Source organism: Salvelinus namaycush, chromosome 21 (genome assembly GCF_016432855.1).
Source record: "Salvelinus namaycush isolate Seneca chromosome 21, SaNama_1.0, whole genome shotgun sequence".
Lineage (NCBI taxonomy): Eukaryota > Metazoa > Chordata > Actinopteri > Salmoniformes > Salmonidae > Salvelinus > Salvelinus namaycush.
In genome coordinates this window covers 49,005,507-49,029,830 of record NC_052327.1, presented here as the reverse complement: position 1 = coordinate 49,029,830, position 24,324 = coordinate 49,005,507, and the positions used below count along the sequence as shown (strand labels likewise).

At 47.3% G+C, this 24,324-nt stretch overlaps 2 protein-coding genes across 2 annotated transcripts; one reads left to right on the top strand and one right to left on the bottom strand.

Moving 5' to 3' along the window:
• The first annotated feature begins 143 nt into the window (after window positions 1-143).
• chid1 (chitinase domain containing 1) lies at window positions 144-18,841 on the top strand. The gene is made up of 12 exons (XM_039017806.1): window positions 144-632; window positions 1,270-1,419; window positions 2,525-2,657; window positions 2,955-2,999; window positions 3,747-3,853; window positions 4,355-4,416; window positions 4,533-4,625; window positions 8,579-8,677; window positions 8,829-8,978; window positions 14,817-14,897; window positions 16,668-16,710; window positions 18,243-18,841. Exons 1-12 carry the CDS (start codon window positions 504-506, stop codon window positions 18,339-18,341), a joined length of 1,191 nt encoding a protein of 396 aa, XP_038873734.1. The 5' UTR covers window positions 144-503; the 3' UTR covers window positions 18,342-18,841.
• Window positions 18,842-23,129, bottom strand: gatd1 (glutamine amidotransferase like class 1 domain containing 1). Its single transcript, XM_039017807.1, has 7 exons — window positions 23,017-23,129; window positions 22,593-22,669; window positions 22,397-22,502; window positions 22,100-22,207; window positions 21,669-21,760; window positions 21,432-21,525; window positions 18,842-20,204 (listed from the first exon to the last, which is right to left on the bottom strand). Exons 1-7 carry the CDS (start codon window positions 23,063-23,065, stop codon window positions 20,089-20,091), a joined length of 642 nt encoding a protein of 213 aa, XP_038873735.1. The 5' UTR covers window positions 23,066-23,129; the 3' UTR covers window positions 18,842-20,088.
• Window positions 23,130-24,324: the final 1,195 nt, after the last annotated feature.

Below are 24,324 nucleotides of genomic sequence, written 5' to 3'. Positions count from 1 at the left end.
CAGGAGGGTTCAGCCAATGAAGTTGGAAGTCCCACCCAGTTGACCACATTAAAATGGTGGAAGCCCTCAATGGCGCTGCCCCTTACTAATACATGTTAAAATAGCCTTTTGGCTACTAGAGGCCTCTATCATTCTCTATGGTATACACAGCCACAGACCTGCAACTACATGGGTAGAGTTGAGTGAGATTGCTAGTATATTCGTGATTTCTCACTGGTTATAATTCATATCAAAACGTTGAACTGGCTGTGGGCACCATGCATCATTGGGTGTTCAGCTGACTTGACAACAATAACATCGTAACTCTATCCAGGCAGGGGTGGTTCTTGCCGGAACTCGCAAATGCTTCCGACACAGTTTCCTGTATCTCACTAGCTAGAACTTGTAATTATCTGAGTGGGTAGCTAGAAATCGTTTTTTTTTCAGTTCGTGTTGGTGCAGCCAACTGCAGTAGCAGCAATTGGTCCCATTCCTGTCTCTGTGTAGTTTGACTCGGAGGAGAGATGAGAGTAGAAGCAACGTTAATCATTGTGCTACACACCATACTGGTTACCCTGTTGGTCAGCTATGTTAGTGCTACGCTGTCCAGGACTGATGCCAAGAAGAAGGACTCCAAAACACAGGAGCCAGAGGTGAGGAAGAGGAGGATAGTGGTGATTTATGATGAGGACGAGTGGTGGCATCAGTATTTTGCATCCTGGAACCAGTGTATGTAACGGGCTCAATCAGCTATGCATATGGACGCTGGAGTTAAGGGTTCTCACTAGGGCTCAGCCCATGTGTGTGGAGATGGTGTGGACTTTGTATTCTCCCCTACCCAGTTCTGATTTAAGTAAAGGACCAGTATTGTAGAATAGACCACAATGAATTAATTATAGATATTGTCAGTGTTTATTTAGTTAGTCTCATCCCAGTTCCCACAGTTGCTGTGTCTTCCTCACAGCTCCACAATTCTGGCAACAAGACTACCAGGGTTGGGGTCAAATTGGGGTCAATTGTAATTGAAGCCAGTCAATTCAGGAAGTGATTTGAAATTAAAATCCCAGAAACTGAACATCTTTAGAAATAGATGCCCTTTTTTCAGGTTATTGAGGGAATCATTGAGAATAGATGCCCTTTTTTCAATGATTGAATTGGAATTTCAGTTTACTTCCTGAATTGACAGCCTTCCAATTGAAATTGACCCCAACCTTGGAGACTACAGTTTGGTTGGTTCTACAACTACACATGCAAATAATTTTATCTTGTGTTTGTTTATTATTATATCAGACGTCCCAGGCAGAGCGGTCGGTGCTGGAGCGAGGTCTGGTTGTTACTGACCCTCAGTGGAAGGACATCGTAAAGGAGGAGAGGAGATACTGCCAACAGGCTGTGACTCAACACACGTTCCAAGGACCCGTACTGGGTTATATAACTCCTGTAAGTGCAGTGCTTGATTTGGGCTGGAGCTCACCGGAGCTGAGTTCCGGCATCACAAATGTTCTTCTGTTTGAGTTCCTGCACCTCTTATAAAAATTATTAGCTTATTGCAGAGTTCCTGCACCTAAATATAAACAGTACTGGCACACAAAATGAGTACCGGCACCTATTTCAGTCTAAGTCAGGCGCTGTGTAAGTCTCTAAAAGCATGTTGGTGTGTTGTTTTAGAGTCTGGTTAAACCAGACTGAACGTTGCAGTCACCTTTGAACAACAGTGACACTTTATCCTTTACAGAAATGTTGCCAATTTTTGCCTGCAGGTTAGCCTGGAATCCAGAACCCGATTCACTAATATTCCACTCCTTGTACTCCATGTTTAGCATGGCAAGGAGTGGCATGATAACTCAATACAGAATGGTACCCAGGCTACCTGCAGGTACCATGTGTTTATCTGATTGGTTCTGATCACCCTGCTATTACTATTCAATGTCTGTGTATATAATAGTGGAACTATCATCTCACTACTGTTGTGTACGAGCTATATCTCATCAATAGGCTCCTTTTTTAAAAATCCATTATTTTACCAGGTCAGTTGACTGAGAACACGTTCTCATTTACAGCAACGACCTGGGGAATAGATACAGGGGAGAGGAGGGGGATGAATGAGTCAATTGTAAACTGGGGATTATCAGGTGGCCGTGAATGGTTTGTTGGCCAGATTGGGAATTTTAGCCAGGACACCGGGGTTAACACCCCTACTCTTACGATAAGTGCCATGGGATCTTTAATGACCTCAGAGAGTCAGGACACCTGTTTAACGTCCCATCTGAAAGACAGCACCCCACACAGGGCAATGTCCCCAATCACTGCCCTGGGGCATTGGGATATTTTTTAGACCAGAGGAAGGAGTGCCTCCTACTGGCCCTCCAACACCACTTCCAGCAGCAGCTGGTCTCCCATCCAGGGACTGACCAGGACCAACCCTGCTTAGCTTCAGAAGCAAGCCAGCAGTGATATGCAGGGTGGAATGCGGCCTAGAATACATTTAGAATCAACTCTTCATATAACCTTTCCCTTCTGCTTTATTTCTCTTCTCACGCTCCAGTGGAACTCTCATGGTTACGATGTTGCCAAGGTGTTCGGTTCTAAGCTGACCTCCGTGTCTCCGGTGTGGCTTCAGCTGAGACGGAGAGGACCGGAGAGCTTCCATATCACTGGTCTACATGATCATGACCCAGGTAATCTTTTCATAGACTAACCAGATTGATGCCAGACAAAGTTGTGATGTTGTCAGACAAAGTTGTGATGCCTAAGAAATGTGTACTAAGGACTTGTCAGAGTTGTGACAGTCAGAAATGTGTACTAAGGACTTGACAGAGTTGTGATAGTCAGAAATGTGTACTAAGGACTTGACAGAGTTGTGATAGTCAGAAATGTGTACGAAGGACTTGACAGAGTTGTGATAGTCAGAAATGTGTACTAAGGGACTATATGGAAAATAAAGTTGTCTTTCAAAGACTCTCCTTCCTTTCTAGGTTGGGTAAAAGCTGTGCGGAAGGCAAACAAAAAAATCAAAATGCGTAAGTGTGTTAAACTCAGCTTCTGTTTAAATAAAAAATATATTTCCAGATGACCTCACTATGGTATCATTCAGTCACATCCAGTTCCAATGATCTAACTCTCCTCCTCCTGATCAAACTCTTCTCCTCCTGATCCAAACTCTTCTCCTCTTGATCAAACTCTCCTCCTCTTGATCAAACTCTTCTCCTCTTGATCAAACTCTCCTCCTCTTGATCAAACTCTCCTCCTCCTGATCAAACTCTCCTCCTCCTGATCCAAACTCTCCTCCTCCTGATCCAAACTCTCCTCCTCCTGATCCAAACTCTCCTCCTCCTGATCCAAACTCTCCTCCTCCTGATCCAAACTCTCCTCCTCCTGATCCAAACTCTCCTCCTCTTGATCCAAACTCTCCTCCTCTTGATCCAAACTCTCCTCCTCCTGATCCAAACTCTCCTCCTCTTGATCAAACTCTCCTCCTCTTGATCCAAACTCTCCCTCTTGATTCAAACTCTCCCCCTTGATTCAAACTCTCCTCCTCCATGTGACATGCTTGGATTTGAACCTTTTTATTTAAATATTTTTCATCAAACTGTCCCGTTTTGTTTCTATATCAGATGTTCCAGCACCATCCTCAGACAAATGATTTCATTTTTGGTGTAATTCTAATTTCTGGATAAGGCTTAAAATACAGGATAGAATCTTTCTCTGTCACATGATAACCAATCACAGGGCCCTCATCATCTGATGCTTCTCTTCTTCTCGCTCAGTTCCTCGCCTGTTATTTGACGGCTGGTCGTACCAGGACTATATGAGTGTTCTGGACAGTGAGGATGAGATCGAGGAGCTGGGGACTGAGATGGTGGACGTAGCTAAGGTAAGGAGGGGTATTTATGCTTTCTTCAGACATTTAGAAAAAATGAAAAAAAAGGAGGAGACGGGGATCAAACCCTGGTCTCTGGGGTACTAGACGAATCCCAGAGCTGACAAGGTACAAATCTGTCGTTCTGCCGCTGTTCCTAGGCCGTCATTGAAAATAAGAATTTGTTCTTAACTGACTTGCCTAGTTAAATAAAGGTCAAATAAAAAGACCATGGGGCCTGCACATAAGGAGTTGAATTCACAATATAATACTAATGCATTATAGTACATTTATATCACATCAGTTGGCAAGTGAGACTGAAAACAATTTATCAACTGACAAAAAGTTGAATGTGTTGTGTATTTTTTTTTAACGGTAAATATTCTCATATACAGTCGTATACCTCAAAGTGAATGTTTGTTACAGATGTTGACTTCCGCTGTTTACAACATAGGAGTGTATCCTGAATGACTAACATGTCAAATGTAAACGCCTAATTGTGTTCTGCCTTTGCAGACAGAAGGCTTTGATGGCTATACGCTGGAGCTGTGGAGTCAGCTGGGAGGGAACAAGAGAGGGTGAGTAACACATGACACCGTGACCTGTCGTAGTCATGGTAATGACCCCTCTGAAGAGCTTAAAATCAACTTTTACAACCGTGGTTTGTATTGACTGTAAACACCTTTCCATTCAGGGAGTTGGTCCACATGATTACACACATCTGTGAGGCTCTTAAGGAGAAGAAGCTGGAATGTGTACTGGTCATTCCACCAGCCGTCACACCAAGGTAGGTGGAACAGATTCCACCGGCCGTCACACCAAGGTAGGTGATACAGATTCCACCAGCCGTCACACCAAGGTAGGTGATACAGATTCCACCAGCCGTCACACCAAGGTAGGTGATACAGATTCCACCTGCCGTCACACCAAGGTAGGTGGAACAGATTCCACCGGCCGTCACACCAAGGTAGGTGATACAGATTCCACCAGCCGTCACACCAAGGTAGGTGATACAGATTCCACCGGCCGTCACACCAAGGTAGGTGGAACAGATTCCACCGGCCGTCACACCAAGGTAGGTGATACAGATTCCACCAGCCGTCACACCAAGGTAGGTGATACAGATTCCACCGGCCGTCACACCAAGGTAGGTGGAACAGATTCCACCGGCCGTCACACCAAGGTAGGTGGAATAGATTCCACCTGCCGTCACACCAAGGTAGGTGATACAGATTCCACCGGCCGTCACACCAAGGTAGGTGATACAGATTCCACCAGCCGTCACACCAAGGTAGGTGGAACAGATTCCACCAGCCGTCACACCAAGGTAGGTGGTACAGATTCCACCTACCGTCACACCAAGATAGGTGATACAGATTCCACCAGCCGTCACACCAAGGTAGGTGGAACAGATTCCACCAGCCGTCACACCAAGGTAGGTGGTACAGATTCCACCAGCCGTCACACCAAGGTAGGTGGTACAGATTCCACCTGCCGTCACACCAAGGTAGGTGATACAGATTCCACCGGCCGTCACACCAAGGTAGGTGATACAGATTCCACCGGCCGTCACACCAAGGTAGGTGATACAGATTCCACCGGCCGTCACACCAAGGTAGGTGGTACAGATTCCACCGGCCGTCACACCAAGGTAGGTGATACAGATTCCACCGGCCGTCACACCAAGGTAGGTGATACAGATTCCACCGGCCGTCACACCAAGGTAGGTGATACAGATTCCACCGGCCGTCACACCAAGGTAGGTGATACAGATTCCACCGGCCGTCACACCAAGGTAGGTGGAATAGATTCCACCGGCCGTCACACCAAGGTAGGTGGAATAGATTCCACCGGCCGTCACACCAAGGTAGGTGATACAGATTCCACCGGCCGTCACACCAAGGTAGGTGATACAGATTCCACCAGCCGTCACACCAAGGTAGGTGGAACAGATTCCACCGGCCGTCACACCAAGGTAGGTGGTACAGATTCCACCAGCCGTCACACCAAGGTAGGTGGAACAGATTCCACCGGCCGTCACACCAAGGTAGGTGGAACAGATTCCACCGGCCGTCACACCAAGGTAGGTGGTACAGATTCCACCGGCCGTCACACCAAGGTAGGTGGAATAGATTCCACCGGCCGTCACACCAAGGTAGGTGGAATAGATTCCACCGGCCGTCACACCAAGGTAGGTGATACAGATTCCACCAGCCGTCACACCAAGGTAGGTGGTACAGATTCCACCTGCCGTCACACCAAGGTAGGTGATACAGATTCCACCAGCCGTCACACCAAGGTAGGTGATACAGATTCCACCGGCCGTCACACCAAGGTAGGTGATACAGATTCCACCTGCCGTCACACCAAGGTAGGTGATACAGATTCCACCGGCCGTCACACCAAGGTAGGTGATACAGATTCCACCTACCGTCACACCAAGGTAGGTGATACAGATTCCACCTACCGTCACACCAAGGTAGGTGATACAGATTCCACCGGCCGTCACACCAAGGTAGGTGGAATAGATTCCACCGGCCGTCACACCAAGGTAGGTGGAATAGATTCCACCGGCCGTCACACCAAGGTAGGTGATACAGATTCCACCGGCCGTCACACCAAGGTAGGTGATACAGATTCCACCGGCCGTCACACCAAGGTAGGTGATACAGATTCCACCTACCGTCACACCAAGGTAGGTGATACAGATTCCACCTACCGTCACACCAAGGTAGGTGGAATAGATTCCACCGGCCGTCACACCAAGGTAGGTGATACAGATTCCACCTACCGTCACACCAAGGTAGGTGATACAGATTCCACCGGCCGTCACACCAAGGTAGGTGGAATAGATTCCACCGGCCGTCACACCAAGGTAGGTGATACAGATCATTAAAACACATAAAAGGAAGACAACAGCTGCTCTAGAATCACACGGGGTCACAGATACATTAACAGTCTGGCATCATCAAACTTTAACCATAACATTCAATCCTGGCAGACATTTGATAGTGTTAGTTTAACAGATCATCAACAGGTTTAATGTATCTAACATTCGCCGTGATCTTTTCTATCTTATCTCCACTTTTAGTACTTTTTAATTTACACTGAAAGTGTTTTTCCATCCCGAAAATACACTACACTCTTTTAAGTTAGGCATCCTGAAAAAAATACTTAGGCTGTCCGCTCAAGGATTTTAATCGCAGAAAAATCCCTGCAATACCATTACTACCATGTCTGATCCTGAGAGAGAGGAGTTGAATCCTTCTGCTGTGATCAGATCAATACCATGTCTGATCCTGAGAGAGAGGAGTTGAATCCTTCTGTTGTGATCAGATCAATACCATGTCTGATCCTGAGAGAGAGGAGTTGAATCCTTCTGCTGTGATCAGATCAATACCATGTCTGATCCTGAGAGAGAGGAGTTGAATCCTTCTGTTGTGATCAGATCAATACCATGTCTGATCCTGAGAGAGGAGTTGAATCCTTCTGCTGTGATCAGATCAATACCATTACTACCATGTCTGATCCTGAGAGAGGAGTTGAATCCTTCTGCTGTGATCAGATCAATACCATTACTACCATGTCTGATCCTGAGAGAGGAGTTGAATCCTTCTGTTGTGATCAGATCAATACCATGTCTGATCCTGAGAGAGGAGTTGAATCCTTCTGCTGTGATCAGATCAATACCATTACTACCATGTCTGATCCTGAGAGAGGAGTTGAATCCTTCTGCTGTGATCAAATCAATACCATTACTACCATGTCTGATCCTGAGAGAGGAGTTGAATCCTTCTGCTGTGATCAGATCAATACCATTACTACCATGTCTGATCCTGAGAGGAGTTGAATCCTTCTGTTGTGATCAGATCAATACCATGTCTGATCCTGAGAGAGGAGTTGAATCCTTCTGTTGTGATCAGATCAATACCATGTCTGATCCTGAGAGAGGAGTTGAATCCTTCTGCTGTGATCAAATCAATACCATTACTACCATGTCTGATCCTGAGAGGAGTTGAATCCTTCTGTTGTGATCAGATCAATACCATGTCTGATCCTGAGAGAGGAGTTGAATCCTTCTGTTGTGATCAGATCAATACCATGTCTGATCCTGAGAGAGGAGTTGAATCCTTCTGTTGTGATCAGATCAATACCATGTCTGATCCTGAGAGAGGAGTTGAATCCTTCTGTTGTGATCAGATCAATACCATGTCTGATCCTGAGAGAGAGGAGTTGAATCCTTCTGTTGTGATCAGATCAATACCATGTCTGATCCTGAGAGAGAGGAGTTGAATCCTTCTGTTGTGATCAGATCAATACCATTACTACCATGTCTGATCCTGAGAGAGAGGAGTTGAATCCTTCTGTTGTGATCAGATCAATACCATGTCTGATCCTGAGAGAGAGGAGTTGAATCCTTCTGTTGTGATCAGATCAATACCATGTCTGATCCTGAGAGAGAGGAGTTGAATCCTTCTGCTGTGATCAGATCAATACCATGTCTGATCCTGAGAGAGAGGAGTTGAATCTTTCTGTTGTGATCAGATCAATACCATGTCTGATCCTGAGAGAGAGGAGTTGAATCTTTCTGTTGTGATCAGATCAATACCATGTCTGATCCTGAGAGAGAGGAGTTGAATCTTTCTGTTGTGATCAGATCAATACCATGTCTGATCCTGAGAGAGAGCAGTTAGCTATAACATTTATTTTCTCCTTGTTTAATCTTCCTGTTGTGATCAGTTCAGGCCAGCCGGGGATGTTCGGGAGGGAGCAGTTTGAGCAGTTAGCTCCCGTAGTGGACGGATTCAGTCTAATGACCTACGACTTCTCCTCTGAACGGTAACATTTCCTTCTCACTGAAACAATCATATCCTTTTATTTAAAAAACAATATTATATTGGTAAAATGACCATCACTGAACATTTTGACAGATGTTATAGGCCACTCCCATTGTTCTTAGTATATCAATAAGTCAGGTTCTCCCTCCTAGACCGGGCCCCAGCTCCCCTCTACCCTGGCTGAGAGAATGTGTCCTAGAGTTGTCCCCCAACAACCAATGGAGACACAAGATACTGCTGGGACTCAACTTGTATGGACTGGACTTCTCCACCTACGGAGCTGAACCACTGCTGGGGGGCAGGTAGGACACTCCTAATAAATACTTTATACTAGTAATCTATACAGAAGATTGTATCTCTGTCACTTCCAGGTCCCCCTTCAACCCCCTCTCTCGGTCACCTCCGGTCCCCCTTCAACCCTCTCTCTGTCTCACCTCCAGTCCCCCTTCAACCCTCTCTCTGTCTCACCTCCAGTCCCCCTTCAACCCTCTCTCTGTCTCACCTCCGGTCCCCCTTCAACCCTCTCTCTCTCTGTCACCTCCAGTCCCCCTTCAACCCTCTCTCTCTCTCTCTGTCACCTCCGGTCCCCCTTCAACCCTCTCTCTCTCTCTCTCTGTCACCTCCGGTCCCCCTTCAACCCTCTCTCTCTCTCTCTCTGTCACCTCCGGTCCCCCTTCAACCCTCTCTCTCTCTCTGTCACCTCCGGTCCCCCTTCAACCCTCTCTCTCTCTCTCTGTCACCTCCGGTCCCCCTTCAACCCTCTCTCTCTCTCTCTGTCACCTCCGGTCCCCCTTCAACCCTCTCTCTCTCTCTCTGTCACCTCCGGTCCCCCTTCAACCCTCTCTCTCTCTCTCTCTGTCACCTCCGGTCCCCCTTCAACCCTCTCTCTCTCTCTCTCTGTCACCTCCGGTCCCCCTTCAACCCTCTCTCTCTCTCTCTCTGTCACCTCCGGTCCCCCTTCAACCCTCTCTCTCTCTCTCTCTGTCACCTCCGGTCCCCCTTCAACCCTCTCTCTCTCTCTCTCTCTGTCACCTCCGGTCCCCCTTCAACCCTCTCTCTCTCTCTCTCTGTCACCTCCGGTCCCCCTTCAACCCTCTCTCTCTCTCTCTCTGTCACCTCCGGTCCCCCTTCAACCCTCTCTCTCTCTCTCTCTGTCACCTCCGGTCCCCCTTCAACCCTCTCTCTCTCTCTCTCTGTCACCTCCGGTCCCCTTCAACCCTCTCTCTCTCTCTCTCTGTCACCTCCGGTCCCCCTTCAACCCTCTCTCTCTCTCTCTCTCTGTCACCTCCGGTCCCCCTTCAACCCTCTCTCTCTCTCTCTCTCTGTCACCTCCGGTCCCCCTTCAACCCTCTCTCTCTCTCTCTCTCTGTCACCTCCGGTCCCCCTTCAACCCTCTCTCTCTCTCTCTCTCTCTCTGTCACCTCCGGTCCCCCTTCAACCCTCTCTCTCTCTCTCTCTATCTGTCACCTCCGGTCCCCCTTCAACCCTCTCTCTCTCTCTCTCTCTATCTGTCACCTCCGGTCCCCCTTCAACCCTCTCTCTCTCTCTCTCTCTATCTGTCACCTCCGGTCCCCCTTCAACCCTCTCTCTCTCTCTCTCTCTATCTGTCACCTCCGGTCCCCCTTCAACCCTCTCTCTCTCTCTCTCTCTATCTGTCACCTCCGGTCCCCCTTCAACCCTCTCTCTCTCTCTCTCTCTGTCACCTCCGGTCCCCCTTCAACCCTCTCTCTCTCTGTCACCTCCAGTCCCTCTTCAACCCTCTCTCTCTCTGTCACCTCCGGTCCCCCTTCAACCCTCTCTCTCTCTCTCTCTCTCTCTGTCACTTCCAGGTCCCCCTTCAACCCTCTCTCTCTCTGTCACCTCCGGTCCCCCTTCAACCCTCTCTCTCTCTCTCTCTCTCTCTCTGTCACTTCCAGGTCCCCCTTCAACCCTCTCTCTCTCTCTGTCACCTCCAGTCCCCCTTCAACCCTCTCTCTCTCTCTCTCTCTCTGTCACCTCCAGTCCCCCTTCAACCCTCTCTCTCTCTCTCTCTCTCTCTGTCACCTCCGGTCCCCCTTCAACCCTCTCTCTCTCTCTCTGTCACCTCCAGTTTCCCTTCAACCCTCTCTCTCTCTCTCTCTGTCACCTCCAGTCCCCCTTCAACCCTCTCTCTCTCTCTCTCTCTCTGTCACCTCCGGTCCCCCTTCAACCCTCTCTCTCTCTCTCTCTGTCACCTCCGGTCCCCCTTCAACCCTCTCTCTCTCTCTCTCTCTGTCACCTCCGGTCCCCCTTCAACCCTCTCTCTCTCTCTCTCTCTCTGTCACCTCCGGTCCCCCTTCAACCCTCTCTCTCTCTCTCTCTCTCTGTCACCTCCGGTCCCCCTTCAACCCTCTCTCTCTGTCACCTCCGGTCCCCCTTCAACCCTCTCTCTCTGTCACCTCCAGTCCCCCTTCAACCCTCTCTCTCTCTGTCACCTCCAGTCCCTCTTCAACCCTCTCTCTCTCTGTCACCTCCGGTCCCCCTTCAACCCTCTCTCTCTCTCTCTGTCACCTCCAGTCCCCCTTCAACCCTCTCTCTCTCTCTCTCTCTCTCTCTGTCACCTCCGGTCCCCCTTCAACCCCCTCTCTCTCTCTCTGTCACCTCCGGTCCCCCTTCAACCCTCTCTCTCTCTCTCTCTGTCACCTCCGGTCCCCCTTCAACCCTCTCTCTCTCTCTCTCTCTCTCTCTCTCTCTCTCTCTGTCACCTCCGGTCCCCCTTCAACCCTCTCTCTTTCTCTGTCACCTCCGGTCCCCCTTCAACCCTCTCTCTCTCTGTCACCTCCGGTCCCCCTTCAACCCTCTCTCTCTCTCTCTGTCACCTCCGGTCCCCCTTCAACCCTCTCTCTCTCTCTCTGTCACCTCCGGTCCCCCTTCAACCCTCTCTCTCTCTCTCTGTCACCTCCGGTCCCCCTTCAACCCTCTCTCTCTCTCTCTCTGTCACCTCCGGTCCCCCTTCAACCCTCTCTCTCTCTCTCTCTGTCACCTCCGGTCCCCCTTCAACCCTCTCTCTCTGTCACCTCCGGTCCCCCTTCAACCCTCTCTCTCTCTCTCTCTCCCTCTCCCTCTCTCTCTCTCTGTCACCTCCGGTCCCCCTTCAACCCTCTCTCTCTCTCTCTCTCTGTCACTTCCAGGTCCCCCTTCAACCCTCTCTCTCTCTCTCTCTCTGTCACTTCCAGGTCCCCCTTCAACCCTCTCTCTCTCTCTCTCTCTCTGTCACCTCCGGTCCCCCTTCAACCCTCTCTCTCTCTCTCTGTCACCTCCAGTCCCCCTTCAACCCTCTCTCTCTCTCTCTGTCACCTCCAGTCCCTCTTCAACCCTCTCTCTCTCTGTCACCTCCGGTCCCCCTTCAACCCTCTCTCTCTCTCTGTCACCTCCAGTCCCCCTTCAACCCTCTCTCTCTCTCTCTGTCACCTCCGGTCCCCCTTCAACCCTCTCTCTCTGTCACCTCCAGTCTCCCTTCAACCCTCTCTCTCTCTCTCTCTGTCACCTCCGGTCCCCCTTCAACCCTCTCTCTCTCTCTCTCTCTCTCTCTCTGTCACCTCCGGTCCCCCTTCAACCCTCTCTCTCTCTCTCTCTCTGTCACCTCCGGTCCCCCTTCAACCCTCTCTCTCTCTCTCTCTGTCACGTCCGGTCCCCCTTCAACCCTCTCTCTCTCTCTCTGTCACCTCCAGTCTCCCTTCAACCCTCTCTCTCTCTCTCTCTCTCTGTCACCTCCGGTCCCCCTTCAACCCTCTCTCTCTCTCTCTCTCTCTCTCTGTCACCTCCAGTCCCCCTTCAACCCTCTCTCTCTCTCTCTCTCTCTGTCACCTCCGGTCCCCCTTCAACCCTCTCTCTCTCTGTCACCTCCGGTCCCCCTTCAACCCTCTCTCTTTCTCTCTCTGTCACCTCCGGTCCCCCTTCAACCCTCTCTCTCTCTCTCTCTGTCACCTCCGGTCCCCCTTCAACCCTCTCTCTCTGTCACCTCCGGTCCCCCTTCAACCCTCTCTCTCTCTCTCTCTCTGTCACCTCCGGTCCCCCTTCAACTCTCTCTCTCTCTCTGTCACCTCCGGTCCCCCTTCAACCCTCTCTCTCTCTCTCTCTCTGTCACCTCCGGTCCCCCTTCAACCCTCTCTCTCTCTCTCTCTGTCACCTCCGGTCCCCCTTCAACCCTCTCTCTCTCTCTCTCTCTGTCACCTCCGGTCCCCCTTCAACCCTCTCTCTCTCTCTCTCTCTCTCTGTCACCTCCGGTGCCCCTTCAACCCTCTCTCTCTCTCTCTGTCACCTCCAGTCCCCCTTCAACCCTCTCTCTCTCTGTCACCTCCGGTCCCCCTTCAACCCTCTCTCTCTCTCTCTCTCTGTCACCTCCGGTCCCCCTTCAACCCTCTCTCTCTCTGTCACCTCCAGTCCCCCTTCAACCCTCTCCCTCTCTCTCTCTCTCTCTGTCACCTCCGGTCCCCCTTCAACCCTCTCTCTCTCTGTCACCTCCAGTCCCCCTTCAACCCTCTCTCTCTCTCTCTCTGTCACCTCCAGTCTCCCTTCAACCCTCTCTCTCTCTCTCTCTCTCTCTCTGTCACCTCCGGTCCCCCTTCAACCCTCTCTCTCTCTGTCACCTCCGGTCCCCCTTCAACCCTCTCTCTCTCTCTCTCTCTGTCACCTCCGGTCCCCCTTCAACCCTCTCTCTCTCTGTCACCTCCAGTCCCCCTTCAACCCTCTCTCTCTCTGTCACCTCCGGCCCCCCTTCAACCCTCTCTCTCTCTCTCTCTCTCTGTCACCTCCGGTCCCCCTTCAACCCTCTCTCTCTCTGTCACCTCCGGTCCCCCTTCAACCCTCTCTCTTTCTCTCTCTGTCACCTCCGGTCCCCCTTCAACCCTCTCTCTCTCTCTCTCTGTCACCTCCGGTCCCCCTTCAACCCTCTCTCTCTGTCACCTCCGGTCCCCCTTCAACCCTCTCTCTCTCTCTCTCTCTGTCACCTCCGGTCCCCCTTCAACTCTCTCTCTCTCTCTGTCACCTCCGGTCCCCCTTCAACCCTCTCTCTCTCTCTCTCTCTGTCACCTCCGGTCCCCCTTCAACCCTCTCTCTCTCTCTCTCTGTCACCTCCGGTCCCCCTTCAACCCTCTCTCTCTCTCTCTCTCTGTCACCTCCGGTCCCCCTTCAACCCTCTCTCTCTCTCTCTCTCTCTGTCACCTCCGGTGCCCCTTCAACCCTCTCTCTCTCTCTCTGTCACCTCCAGTCCCCCTTCAACCCTCTCTCTCTCTGTCACCTCCGGTCCCCCTTCAACCCTCTCTCTCTCTCTCTCTCTGTCACCTCCGGTCCCCCTTCAACCCTCTCTCTCTCTGTCACCTCCAGTCCCCCTTCAACCCTCTCCCTCTCTCTCTCTCTCTCTGTCACCTCCGGTCCCCCTTCAACCCTCTCTCTCTCTGTCACCTCCAGTCCCCCTTCAACCCTCTCTCTCTCTCTCTCTGTCACCTCCAGTCTCCCTTCAACCCTCTCTCTCTCTCTCTCTCTCTCTCTGTCACCTCCGGTCCCCCTTCAACCCTCTCTCTCTCTGTCACCTCCGGTCCCCCTTCAACCCTCTCTCTCTCTCTCTCTCTGTCACCTCCGGTCCCCCTTCAACCCTCTCTCTCTCTGTCACCTCCAGTCCCCCTTCAACCCTCTCTCTCTCTGTCACCTCCAGCCCCCCTTCAACCCTCTCTCTCTCTCTCTCTGTCTGTCACCTCCGGTCCCCCTTCAACCCTCTCTCTCTCTGTCACCTCCGGTCCCCCTTCAACCCTCTCTCTCTCTGTCACCTCCGGTCCCCCTTCAACCCTCTCTCTCTCTGTCACCTCCGGTCCCCCTTCAACCCTCTCTCTCTCACCTCCGGTCCCCCTTCAACCCTCTCTCTCTCTGTCACCTCCGGTCCCCCTTCAACCCTCTCTCTCTGTCACCTCCGGTCCCCCTTCAACCCTCTCTCTCTCTGTCACCTCCGGTCCCTCTTCAACCCTCTCTCTCTCTGTCACTTCCAGGTCCCCTTCAACCCTCTCTCTGTCACTTCCAGGTCCCCTTCAACCCTCTCTCTCTCTGTCACCTCCGGTCCCTCTTCAACCCTCTCTCTCTCTGTCACCTCCGGTCCCTCTTCAACCCTCTCTCCTTTGTTTCCTGTAAAGGTTCATAGAGCTGTTGAAGGAGCTGAAGCCTCGACTACTATGGGATGAACAGGCTGAGGAGCACTACTTCAGCTACAAGAGGTACAGTTAGTCTACCAGATTATGGTATTAGGGGTACAGTTAGTCTACCAGATTATGGTATTAGAGGGACAGTTAGTCTACCAGATTATGGTATTAGAGGGACAGTTAGTCTACCAGATTATGGTATTAGAGGGACAGTTAGTCTACCAGATTATGGTATTAGAGGGACAGTTAGTCTACCAGATTATGGTATTAGAGGGACAGTTAGTCTACCAGATTATGGTATTAGAGGGACAGTTAGTCTACCAGATTATGGTATTAGAGGGACAGTTAGTCTACCAGATTATGGTATTAGGGGGACAGTTAGTCTACCAGATTATGGTATTAGAGGGACAGTTAGTCTACCAGATTATGGTATTAGGGGGACAGTTAGTCTACCAGATTATGGTATTAGGGGGACAGTTAGTCTACCAGATTATGGTATTAGGGGGACAGTTAGTCTACCAGATTATGGTATTAGAGGGACAGTTAGTCTACCAGATTATGGTATTAGAGGGACAGTTAGTCTACCAGATTATGGTATTAGAGGGACAGTTAGTCTACCAGATTATGGTATTAGAGGGACAGTTAGTCTACCAGATTATGGTATTAGAGGGACAGTTAGTCTACCAGATTATGGTATTAGAGGGACAGTTAGTCTACCAGATTATGGTATTAGGGGGACAGTTAGTCTACCAGATTATGGTATTAGAGGGACAGTTAGTCTACCAGATTATGGTATTAGAGGGACAGTTAGTCTACCAGATTATGGTATTAGAGGGACAGTTAGTCTACCAGATTATGGTATTAGAGGGACAGTTAGTCTACCAGATTATGGTATTAGAGGGACAGTTAGTCTACCAGATTATGGTATTAGGGGGACAGTTAGTCTACCAGATTATGGTATTAGGGGGACAGTTAGTCTACCAGATTATGGTATTAGGGGGACAGTTAGTCTACCAGATTATGGTATTAGAGGGACAGTTAGTCTACCAGATTATGGTATTAGGGGGACAGTTAGTCTACCAGATTATGGTATTAGAGGGACAGTTAGTCTACCAGATTATGGTATTAGGGGGACAGTTAGTCTACCAGATTATGGTATTAGGGGGACAGTTAGTCTACCAGATTATGGTATTAGGGGGACAGTTAGTCTACCAGATTATGGTATTAGGGGGACAGTTAGTCTACCAGATTATGGTATTAGGGGGACAGTTAGTCTACCAGATTATGGTATTAGGGGGACAGTTAGTCTACCAGATTATGGTATTAGAGGGACAGTTAGTCTACCAGATTATGGTATTAGAGGGACAGTTAGTCTACCAGATTATGGTATTAGAGGGACAGTTAGTCTACCAGATTATGGTATTAGAGGGACAGTTAGTCTACCAGATTATGGTATTAGGGGGACAGTTAGTCTACCAGATTATGGTATTAGGGGGACAGTTAGTCTACCAGATTATGGTATTAGGGGGACAGTTAGTCTACCAGATTATGGTATTAGGGGGACAGTTAGTCTACCAGATTATGGTATTAGAGGGACAGTTAGTCTACCAGATTATGGTATTAGGGGGACAGTTAGTCTACCAGATTATGGTATTAGAGGGACAGTTAGTCTACCAGATTATGGTATTCTTTAACTTCATTATGTCACGTAAAAGAACGATCATTCCTAGATTATGTGAAGTGCAGTTTCCATTCAGCACTCCTTTATTTACTGTCTTGGTGAAGAAATGGGTCTTGTCTGATATCTTCACACCACAGTAACTCACTTTGTGTTCCACCTTCTAGGAGCAATGGAGTCAAGCATGTGGTGTATTACCCAACACTGAAGGTATGACCCTTTGACCTCCCTTTGATATACATCAGACACCATACGGGAAAGTATTCAGACACCTTGATTTATTACACATCTTGTTACGTTACAGCCTTATTCTTAAATTAATTAAATTGTTGTTGTTTTTTACCTCAATCTACACACACTACCCCATCATGACAAAGCAAAAACAGGTTTTGATACATTTTAGCAAATTGATATATATATAAAAAACTGAAACATCACATTTACATAAGTATTCAGACCATTTACTCAGTACTTGGCACACCTGTATTTGGGGAGTTTCTCCCATTCTTCTCTGCAGATCCTCTCAAGCTCTGTCAGGTTGGATGGGGAGTGTCGATGCACAGCTATTTTCAGGATCTGCAGAGATGTTCAAGTCCGGGCTCTGGCTGGGCCACTCTAGGACATTTAGAGACTTGTCCCAAAGCCACTTCGGCATTGTCTTGGCTGTGTGTTTAGGGTTGTTGTCCTGTTGGAAGGTGAAACTTCGTCCCAGTCTGAGGTCCTGAGCGCTCTGGAGCAGGTTTTCATCAAGGATATCTGTACCTCGATCCTGACTAGTCTCCCAGTCCCTGCTGCTGAAAAACACCCCCACAGCATGATGCTGCCACCACCATGCTTCACCGTAGGGATGGTGCCAGGTTTCCTCCAGACGTGGCATTTAGGCCAAAGAGTTCAATCTTGTTTCTCATGGTCAGAGTCATTTAGGTGCCTTTTTACTGAGGAGTGGCTTCCGTCTGGCCACTCTACCATAAAGGCCTGATTGGTGGAGTGCTGCAGAGATGGTTGTCCTTCTGGAAGGTTCTTCCATCTCCACAGATGAACTCTAGGGAGGCGTCAAAGTGACCATCGGGTTCCTGGTCACCTCCCTGACCAAGGCCCTTCTCCCCTGATTGCTCAGTTTGGCTGGGCGTCCAGCTCTAGGAAGAGTCTTGGTGGTTCCAAACTTCTTCAATTTGAAGAATGATGGAGGCCTCTGTCTTCTTGGGGACCTTCAATGCCGCAGAAATGTTTTGGTACCCTTCCCCAGATCTGTGCCTCGACACAATCCTGTCTCGACACTCTACAGATAATTCCTTCGACCTCATGGCTTGGTTTTATAGACAGGTGTGTGCCTTTCCAAATCATGTCCAATCAAATGAATTGACCACAGGTGAACTCCAATCAAGTTGTAGAAATATCTCAAGAATGATCAATGGAAACAGGATGCACCTGAGCTCAATTTCTAGTCTCATAAAAGGGTCTGAATACTTATTTAAATAAGGTATCTGTTTTTTAAATTTTATACATTTGCTAACATTTCTAAAAACCTGTTTTTGCTTTGTCATATGTGTAGATTCAGGGGAGGGAAAGCATCAATTCTGAATATTTTCCAAATGCACTGCAGACGATTCTCAAAATAACCAGATAAATACACTGAAAGAGTATCATGGTACACCAGGTTTGAGTTGATTCATGATCAAACAACATTTTCCAGAAACACAGATCCTTTATAATGTATTGCCCTGTCTCTCTCTCTCCTCTAGTCTCTCCACCAGCGGATCTCTTTAGCCACTGAGTTAGGTACAGGAATCTCCATGTGGGAACTGGGCCAGGGGCTGGACTATTTTTATGACCTGTTATGAGCCAATCAGAGTAAGAGACTCAAGCTCCTTTTTATTTTTTTTAGCAAATCGATAAACGGTAATATTTGCTGAGCCACTGAGCACCAGCCAAGCATGAGGATTCTACCATTTATTTTGATGAATGACGTCTCTTATCTCAGGAAGAGTGATCATTGGAGACGGAGGCCGTGTTGTATGTGGAGTAAATGTGACGAGGGGTGACAAACTGAACTAAGGAACTTGAAGCTGCTAACGTGGCAAGAGCATCCATCAAAGCAGTTTAACTGGGGGTTGGTGACAGGGTTATTATGGGGTGTGTCACACACACGAGGTGTTCATGTATTTAAAAATGGAAAGATATGAAGTATTCTTCTACCATTTTAAGGACTGGTTTCCCGGACCTAGATTAAGCCTACTGTAGTCCTACATCTGAGGCTACATCATGTTTGTCAGGTCTAAATCAGACACCAGTCTGCTGCAGGAATGTTGCTTTGACATGAAATTAAAAAAAAGGTACATTGTTCAGTGTTTGTTTTTAATATAAAAATGTAATCGACAATAGAAATGTACATACATACAGTGATACTTTTTCTAATACCTCACCGGTGGCTGTTGAATTAGGCTGTGTGTGGTAGCTACGCTAGTAGTACTACAAACCTCTGCTGTAGTAGACTGCAGGGTTGGCCTCAATTCCATCTAAAATCCAGTCGATTCAGGAAGAGCACTGAAAATTCAAATCTCTTCTACAAGGTCTAATTGGAATTTGGTTTACTTTCTGAAATGGAATTGCACCAACCCTGGTGTACAGTACATAAGACAGGAGTTGTCCTCATGGCCCAACTAAACTTCATATTATCACATTTGTACCCAGAACCTTTATTTGTCCTTGATCGCACTAAATGTAAAGGAGCTCTACTTTGAGATTTTGCCTGCGACACCTGTATTTGAAAGGTTCAGTCTTCTTACTGTATGTATACTCTGAGCCCTGTCTGCTAAATCATATCCTGTTCATGTCAAAATAAGGCTGGGATTAAATCCGATCGCGCTTTGTGGGCAACGCACCTTTTTAAAAGAGCCACGGAAGACGCCGATTGGCACGTTTTTCTGCTTATTAGAAAAACAGGTTTCAGTTTTGGAGGTGTGGTTAAATCTGTTTATTCCCCATGAAGCCTATTTCACTTCCTGAAAATCCCCAGAATGAATCGAAGATTACATTTATTACAGATGTATTGAGTTGATGTTTTAGTTGTGTAATTTTACATCTAAAAAAGGTGTTTGGTGCAGTTTTTCTCAAGTAAAAAGAAAAAAATTTGCGATTTGTTGTCTTATGTAAAAGTCGGAGCTGCTGGGCAGGTCTGTCTCACTGTTTATGCTATTGGATAGAGAACAATCACAGCAGCTGTTCACCCCGTGTTAGTGGGTAAATGGACATCGTCAAATCAAAACCCAACCTTAATTTATCCGTTGTGACACACAGATATTCCAAACTCCATTTTAGACGAGACCCACTTTATGACCAAAATGATCCGATTTACACTAACTCATATCGATGCCAAATTGGCCATTTTCAAATGGATTCGTGGCTTTTCAAAGGCAGTAGCTCCTTTAAAAGGCAATATTCCCACGCATTCATGATAAACGCTGCATATGTCGATTCAATGGCAGATCACCTTTTTAAAAATGGCGCATAGCTGTCAAAGCACGATCGGATTGAATCCCGGCCCAGGGCTTTTTAGCTTGGTCCCTACGTAGCTGAACAGAAGACATGTTACTTTCCATTACAGAGCATGATGAGGTTATTGACAGCGACTGACGTAGACTGTGTGTTCTGTCCGGTCACCAGGTGTCTGTCGATCACGACATGCACGGCGTCCTCCTGACTAGCTGGAAAAACAACAGAAATACATCAGGTTACATCTTTTGTTTTTTGCTCGAGACACAACACTTAACATCCACGTCAGTCATATTGATTGGCTTCCTGCCGTGTTAAAACATGACTTCCTCGTGTCGAGACATGAGACCAATTCAGATCTCATTCTGAAGTAGTGTTGAACATGGCAGGAAGCCAATCAATATGATCTACTGATAGGGTGGCAAAATTCCACTCACTCCACCCCCCCAAAAAAACAGGTTTGCCAGAAATTCTGGGTTGTAGTATTCTGAATGTATTGCCTCCTCCTTCCTGATTCTGGGTTGTAGTATTCTGAATGTATTGCCTCCTTCCTGATTCTGGGTTGTAGTATTCTGAATGTATTGCCTACTCCTTCCTGACTCTGGGTTGTAGTATTCTGAATGTATTGCCTCCTCCTTCCTGACTCTGGGTTGTAGTATTCTGAATGTATTGCCTCCTCCTTCCTGATTCTGGGTTGTAGTATTCTGAATGTATTGCCTCCTCCTTCCTGATTCTGGGTTGTAGTATTCTGAATGTATTGCCTCCTCCTTCCTGACTCTGGGTTGTAGTATTCTGAATGTATTGCCTCCTCCTTCCTGATTCTGGGTTGTAGTATTCTGAATGTATTGCCTCCTCCTTCCTGATTCGGGGTTGTAGTATTCTGAATGTATTGCCTACTCCTTCCTGATTCTGGGTTGTAGTATTCTGAATGTATTGCCTCCTCCTTCCTGATTCTGGGTTGTAGTATTCTGAATGTATTGCCTCCTCCTTCCTGATTCGGGGTTGTAGTATTCTGAATGTATTGCCTACTCCTTCCTGATTCTGGGTTGTAGTATTCTGAATGTATTGCCTACTCCTTCCTGATTCTGGGTTGTAGTATTCTGAATGTATTGCCTCCTCCTTCCTGACTCTGGGTTGTAGTATTCTGAATGTATTGCCTACTCCTTCCTGATTCTGGGTTGTAGTATTCTGAATGTATTGCCTACTCCTTCCTGATTCTGGGTTGTAGTATTCTGAATGTATTGCCTCCTCCTTCCTGACTCTGGGTTGTAGTATTCTGAATGTATTGCCTCCTCCTTCCTGACTCTGGGACTGTTCCAACTGGGATTTTGGTGGAAAGTTACCAGAATTTTTTCAACCCTACTTATTGATCATTTTCTCAAAATCCTCTGCAATGTAGACGTCCTGGAACAAAAATACCAGTTATCTCCCACACTCACCGGTGTACGATCCTCCGCTGTCCTTGACAAAGTCCTCCACGATCAGAGGCAGGTTGGCAAAGTCTGGGCTCCTCACCAACTCAAACACAGACGGCTGGGAAATAACACAACCAGGAGAATGGAAGTTGTATGAAACGAGTAACCATATATTTTCATGTAAAAATCAGGTTTATTATTGGCTTTCATGAATTTGGAACGTAGTGTTATTCCCTGCCCCCCCCCCCCCCCTAGACTAACCCCAGTGAGACTGTAGCCAGTGAAGATCCACCTCTGTCCTTCTACGGCGCAGCACAGACCAGATACCCCTTGTCCTATAGCGCACACCGCCTCTGGTACAGACATGGTCGTGTCAAAACAACAGCTCACAAACCACGCAACAATGTTTCACAATATTAGTTTCTTAAACATTTTGAGTCCAAGATTTAGCTGAGGCCTCTGTCGGATCTGGATCGCCGTGCGATAGAAATTTAAAAAGGTAATTTCGGATTGAGCCGACATATACATATTTGTTTACCATGAATGCAGTCTCCACCCAATGCAGGAGCATTACCTTTAAATTGGTATTGGGCTTTAGCGGATTGAATAGAGACCTAGTCTGTGTTAGGGGATCTGTGGTGTAGAGATCTACACGAGAGACTACGGGATAGAGCACAGGGTAGGGTACTGACTCTGCTGTGAGGTGAAGTGTGCGAGGATACGTGCCAGAGAGCCACTGTGTGCCAGGTCAGTGAGCGCCCCAGGACAATCTGGAATCAGCAGAGCTTGGTACCGAGCACCTGGAATATAGGGGACAGTCACGACATCGTCACGTGACCTTCGGGCAAAGTATTACGCCAACTATTTCCATTTGTATCTTAACAGTCAAATAACTGACCGCTCAATTACCGTGTAGCAATTGACATATTTTGGATATGAATGCGGCAAAGAAATATACGAAGGTTACAAACTTATGCATGTAATCTTACCGTCTATTGACTCCAACTTGGCTGGGGTCGCAAAAGACTTTTGGCTGAAGTCTTGGACCCATCTGGCTGTGGTTTCATCCACCCCGACAAAATCTATGGGCTTCCCCTGGAAATGACAAGACACCAACATCTTGTGTGTTTTTTTTGGTGTGTCTGTCTGTGTGTGTGTGTGTGTGTGTCTCCGTGTGTTTCTTACCCCTGGTGTAGCAGTCTGCAGGTTGAACACTGAACTGCAGAGACAGAAGGCTTGATGGAACGACCGAGCAGACACTCCTGATGACAGGAGAGAGAGAACTTAAAACAGCAGGCTAGCTACTAAAGCAGCAGTATGAACCATTCATGGTGATGAATGTACAATATGATAATGATTGTGTCAAACAAACAATCCGGGATAAGATAACAGCACAGCTACAAATTAGTCATATTTCCCTTTTTGACACAGAAAAGATACTGTAAAACATGACTAATATGGGTGCAATAGCTATCTAGTTCATTGAAAATATGAAGACTCATTGTCGTCCGTCACATGACATAAGGTTACATTCAGCAGCGCTAGCTTGACGTGCTCGTATCGACAGAAGTGGAAGAAATGAAATGTTCATAACGTGTTAACGCCTTACCTTGTGAAGCTGCACTGGCCACAATTAGACAAGTGGGCTTAGAAGACATTTCAGTGGTTTACCGAGATCAAATCGGTTGGCTGCTACTTCAGACCACTGTTTAAAAAAAAAAATGAAAACAGGAAGTGATCAGAGTTCAACTTCCTCTTCCTCTAGCCAATGACAGTTCAACAGCCGTTTTCACTCTGAACCAATTTCAAAATAAACGTCTAACGTACAGCAAGTGAAGTGAGCATAAAACGATGTGAATATCCTTTACAAAACCTTTGTATGTATATACAGTACCAGTCAAAAGTTTGGACACACCTACTCATTCGAGGGTTTTAATTTATTTTTTTATTATTTTCAACATTGTAAAATAATAGTGAAGACATCAAAACTATTAAATAACACATATGGAATCATGTAGTAACCAAAAAAGTGTTAAACATATCAAAATATTTGAGATTTGAGATTCTTTAAAGTTGTCACCCTTTGCCTTGATGACAGCTTTGCACACTTTCTCGAACAAACCAAGTTCACGTGTAAAATTCAGTTAAACTAAGTTAATAATGTTATTAAGTTAGCCCAAGTCTACATTCATGTAAGGTGAGTCCCAGACACAACTTTACCTGGACAAAGGCGATCCTGATCCCCACTGCTCCAATGATCTACAGTCGGCTCAGAATGAATTCCTCAAACTGATGCACCCTCCTTCATGGGGGAGGATGACAGGACAGAAATGGTGGCAGAAGTTGAATGTTGAACCTTTGTTGTACACATAGACAGATGATATTGTGTCCTATTTTGCGCAAATATGCTGTCGGTGTGTTCGAAGCGTCGTCTCATCACAGCCGCACACCCAACCTAGTGTTGCGTACTGCTCCATTGAAAATGAATGACTTCTGCCAAAACCAAAGAGTTTGATGCATATTTGGGGTGGGGGTGATGGGAGTAGTGAGGTTTGTATGGAATGATTTTATTTTATTATATTATAAATTCTGGGTTAGTTAACACTTCTTCGGGATCGGTGTCCTGTCCACGGTTGAGCTAACGTAGGCTAATGTGATTAGCATGAGGTTGTAAGTAACAAGAACATTTCCCAGGACATAGACATATCTGATATTGGCAGAAAGCTTACATTCTTGTTAATCTAACTGCACTGTCCAATTTACAGTAGCTATTACAGTGAAATAATACCATGCTATTGTTTGAGGAGTGCACAATTTTGAACATGAAAACTGATTAATAAACCAATTAGGCACATTTGGGCAGTTTTTTTTTATACAGAAATGCAATGGTTCATTGGATCAGTATTTGTACATACAC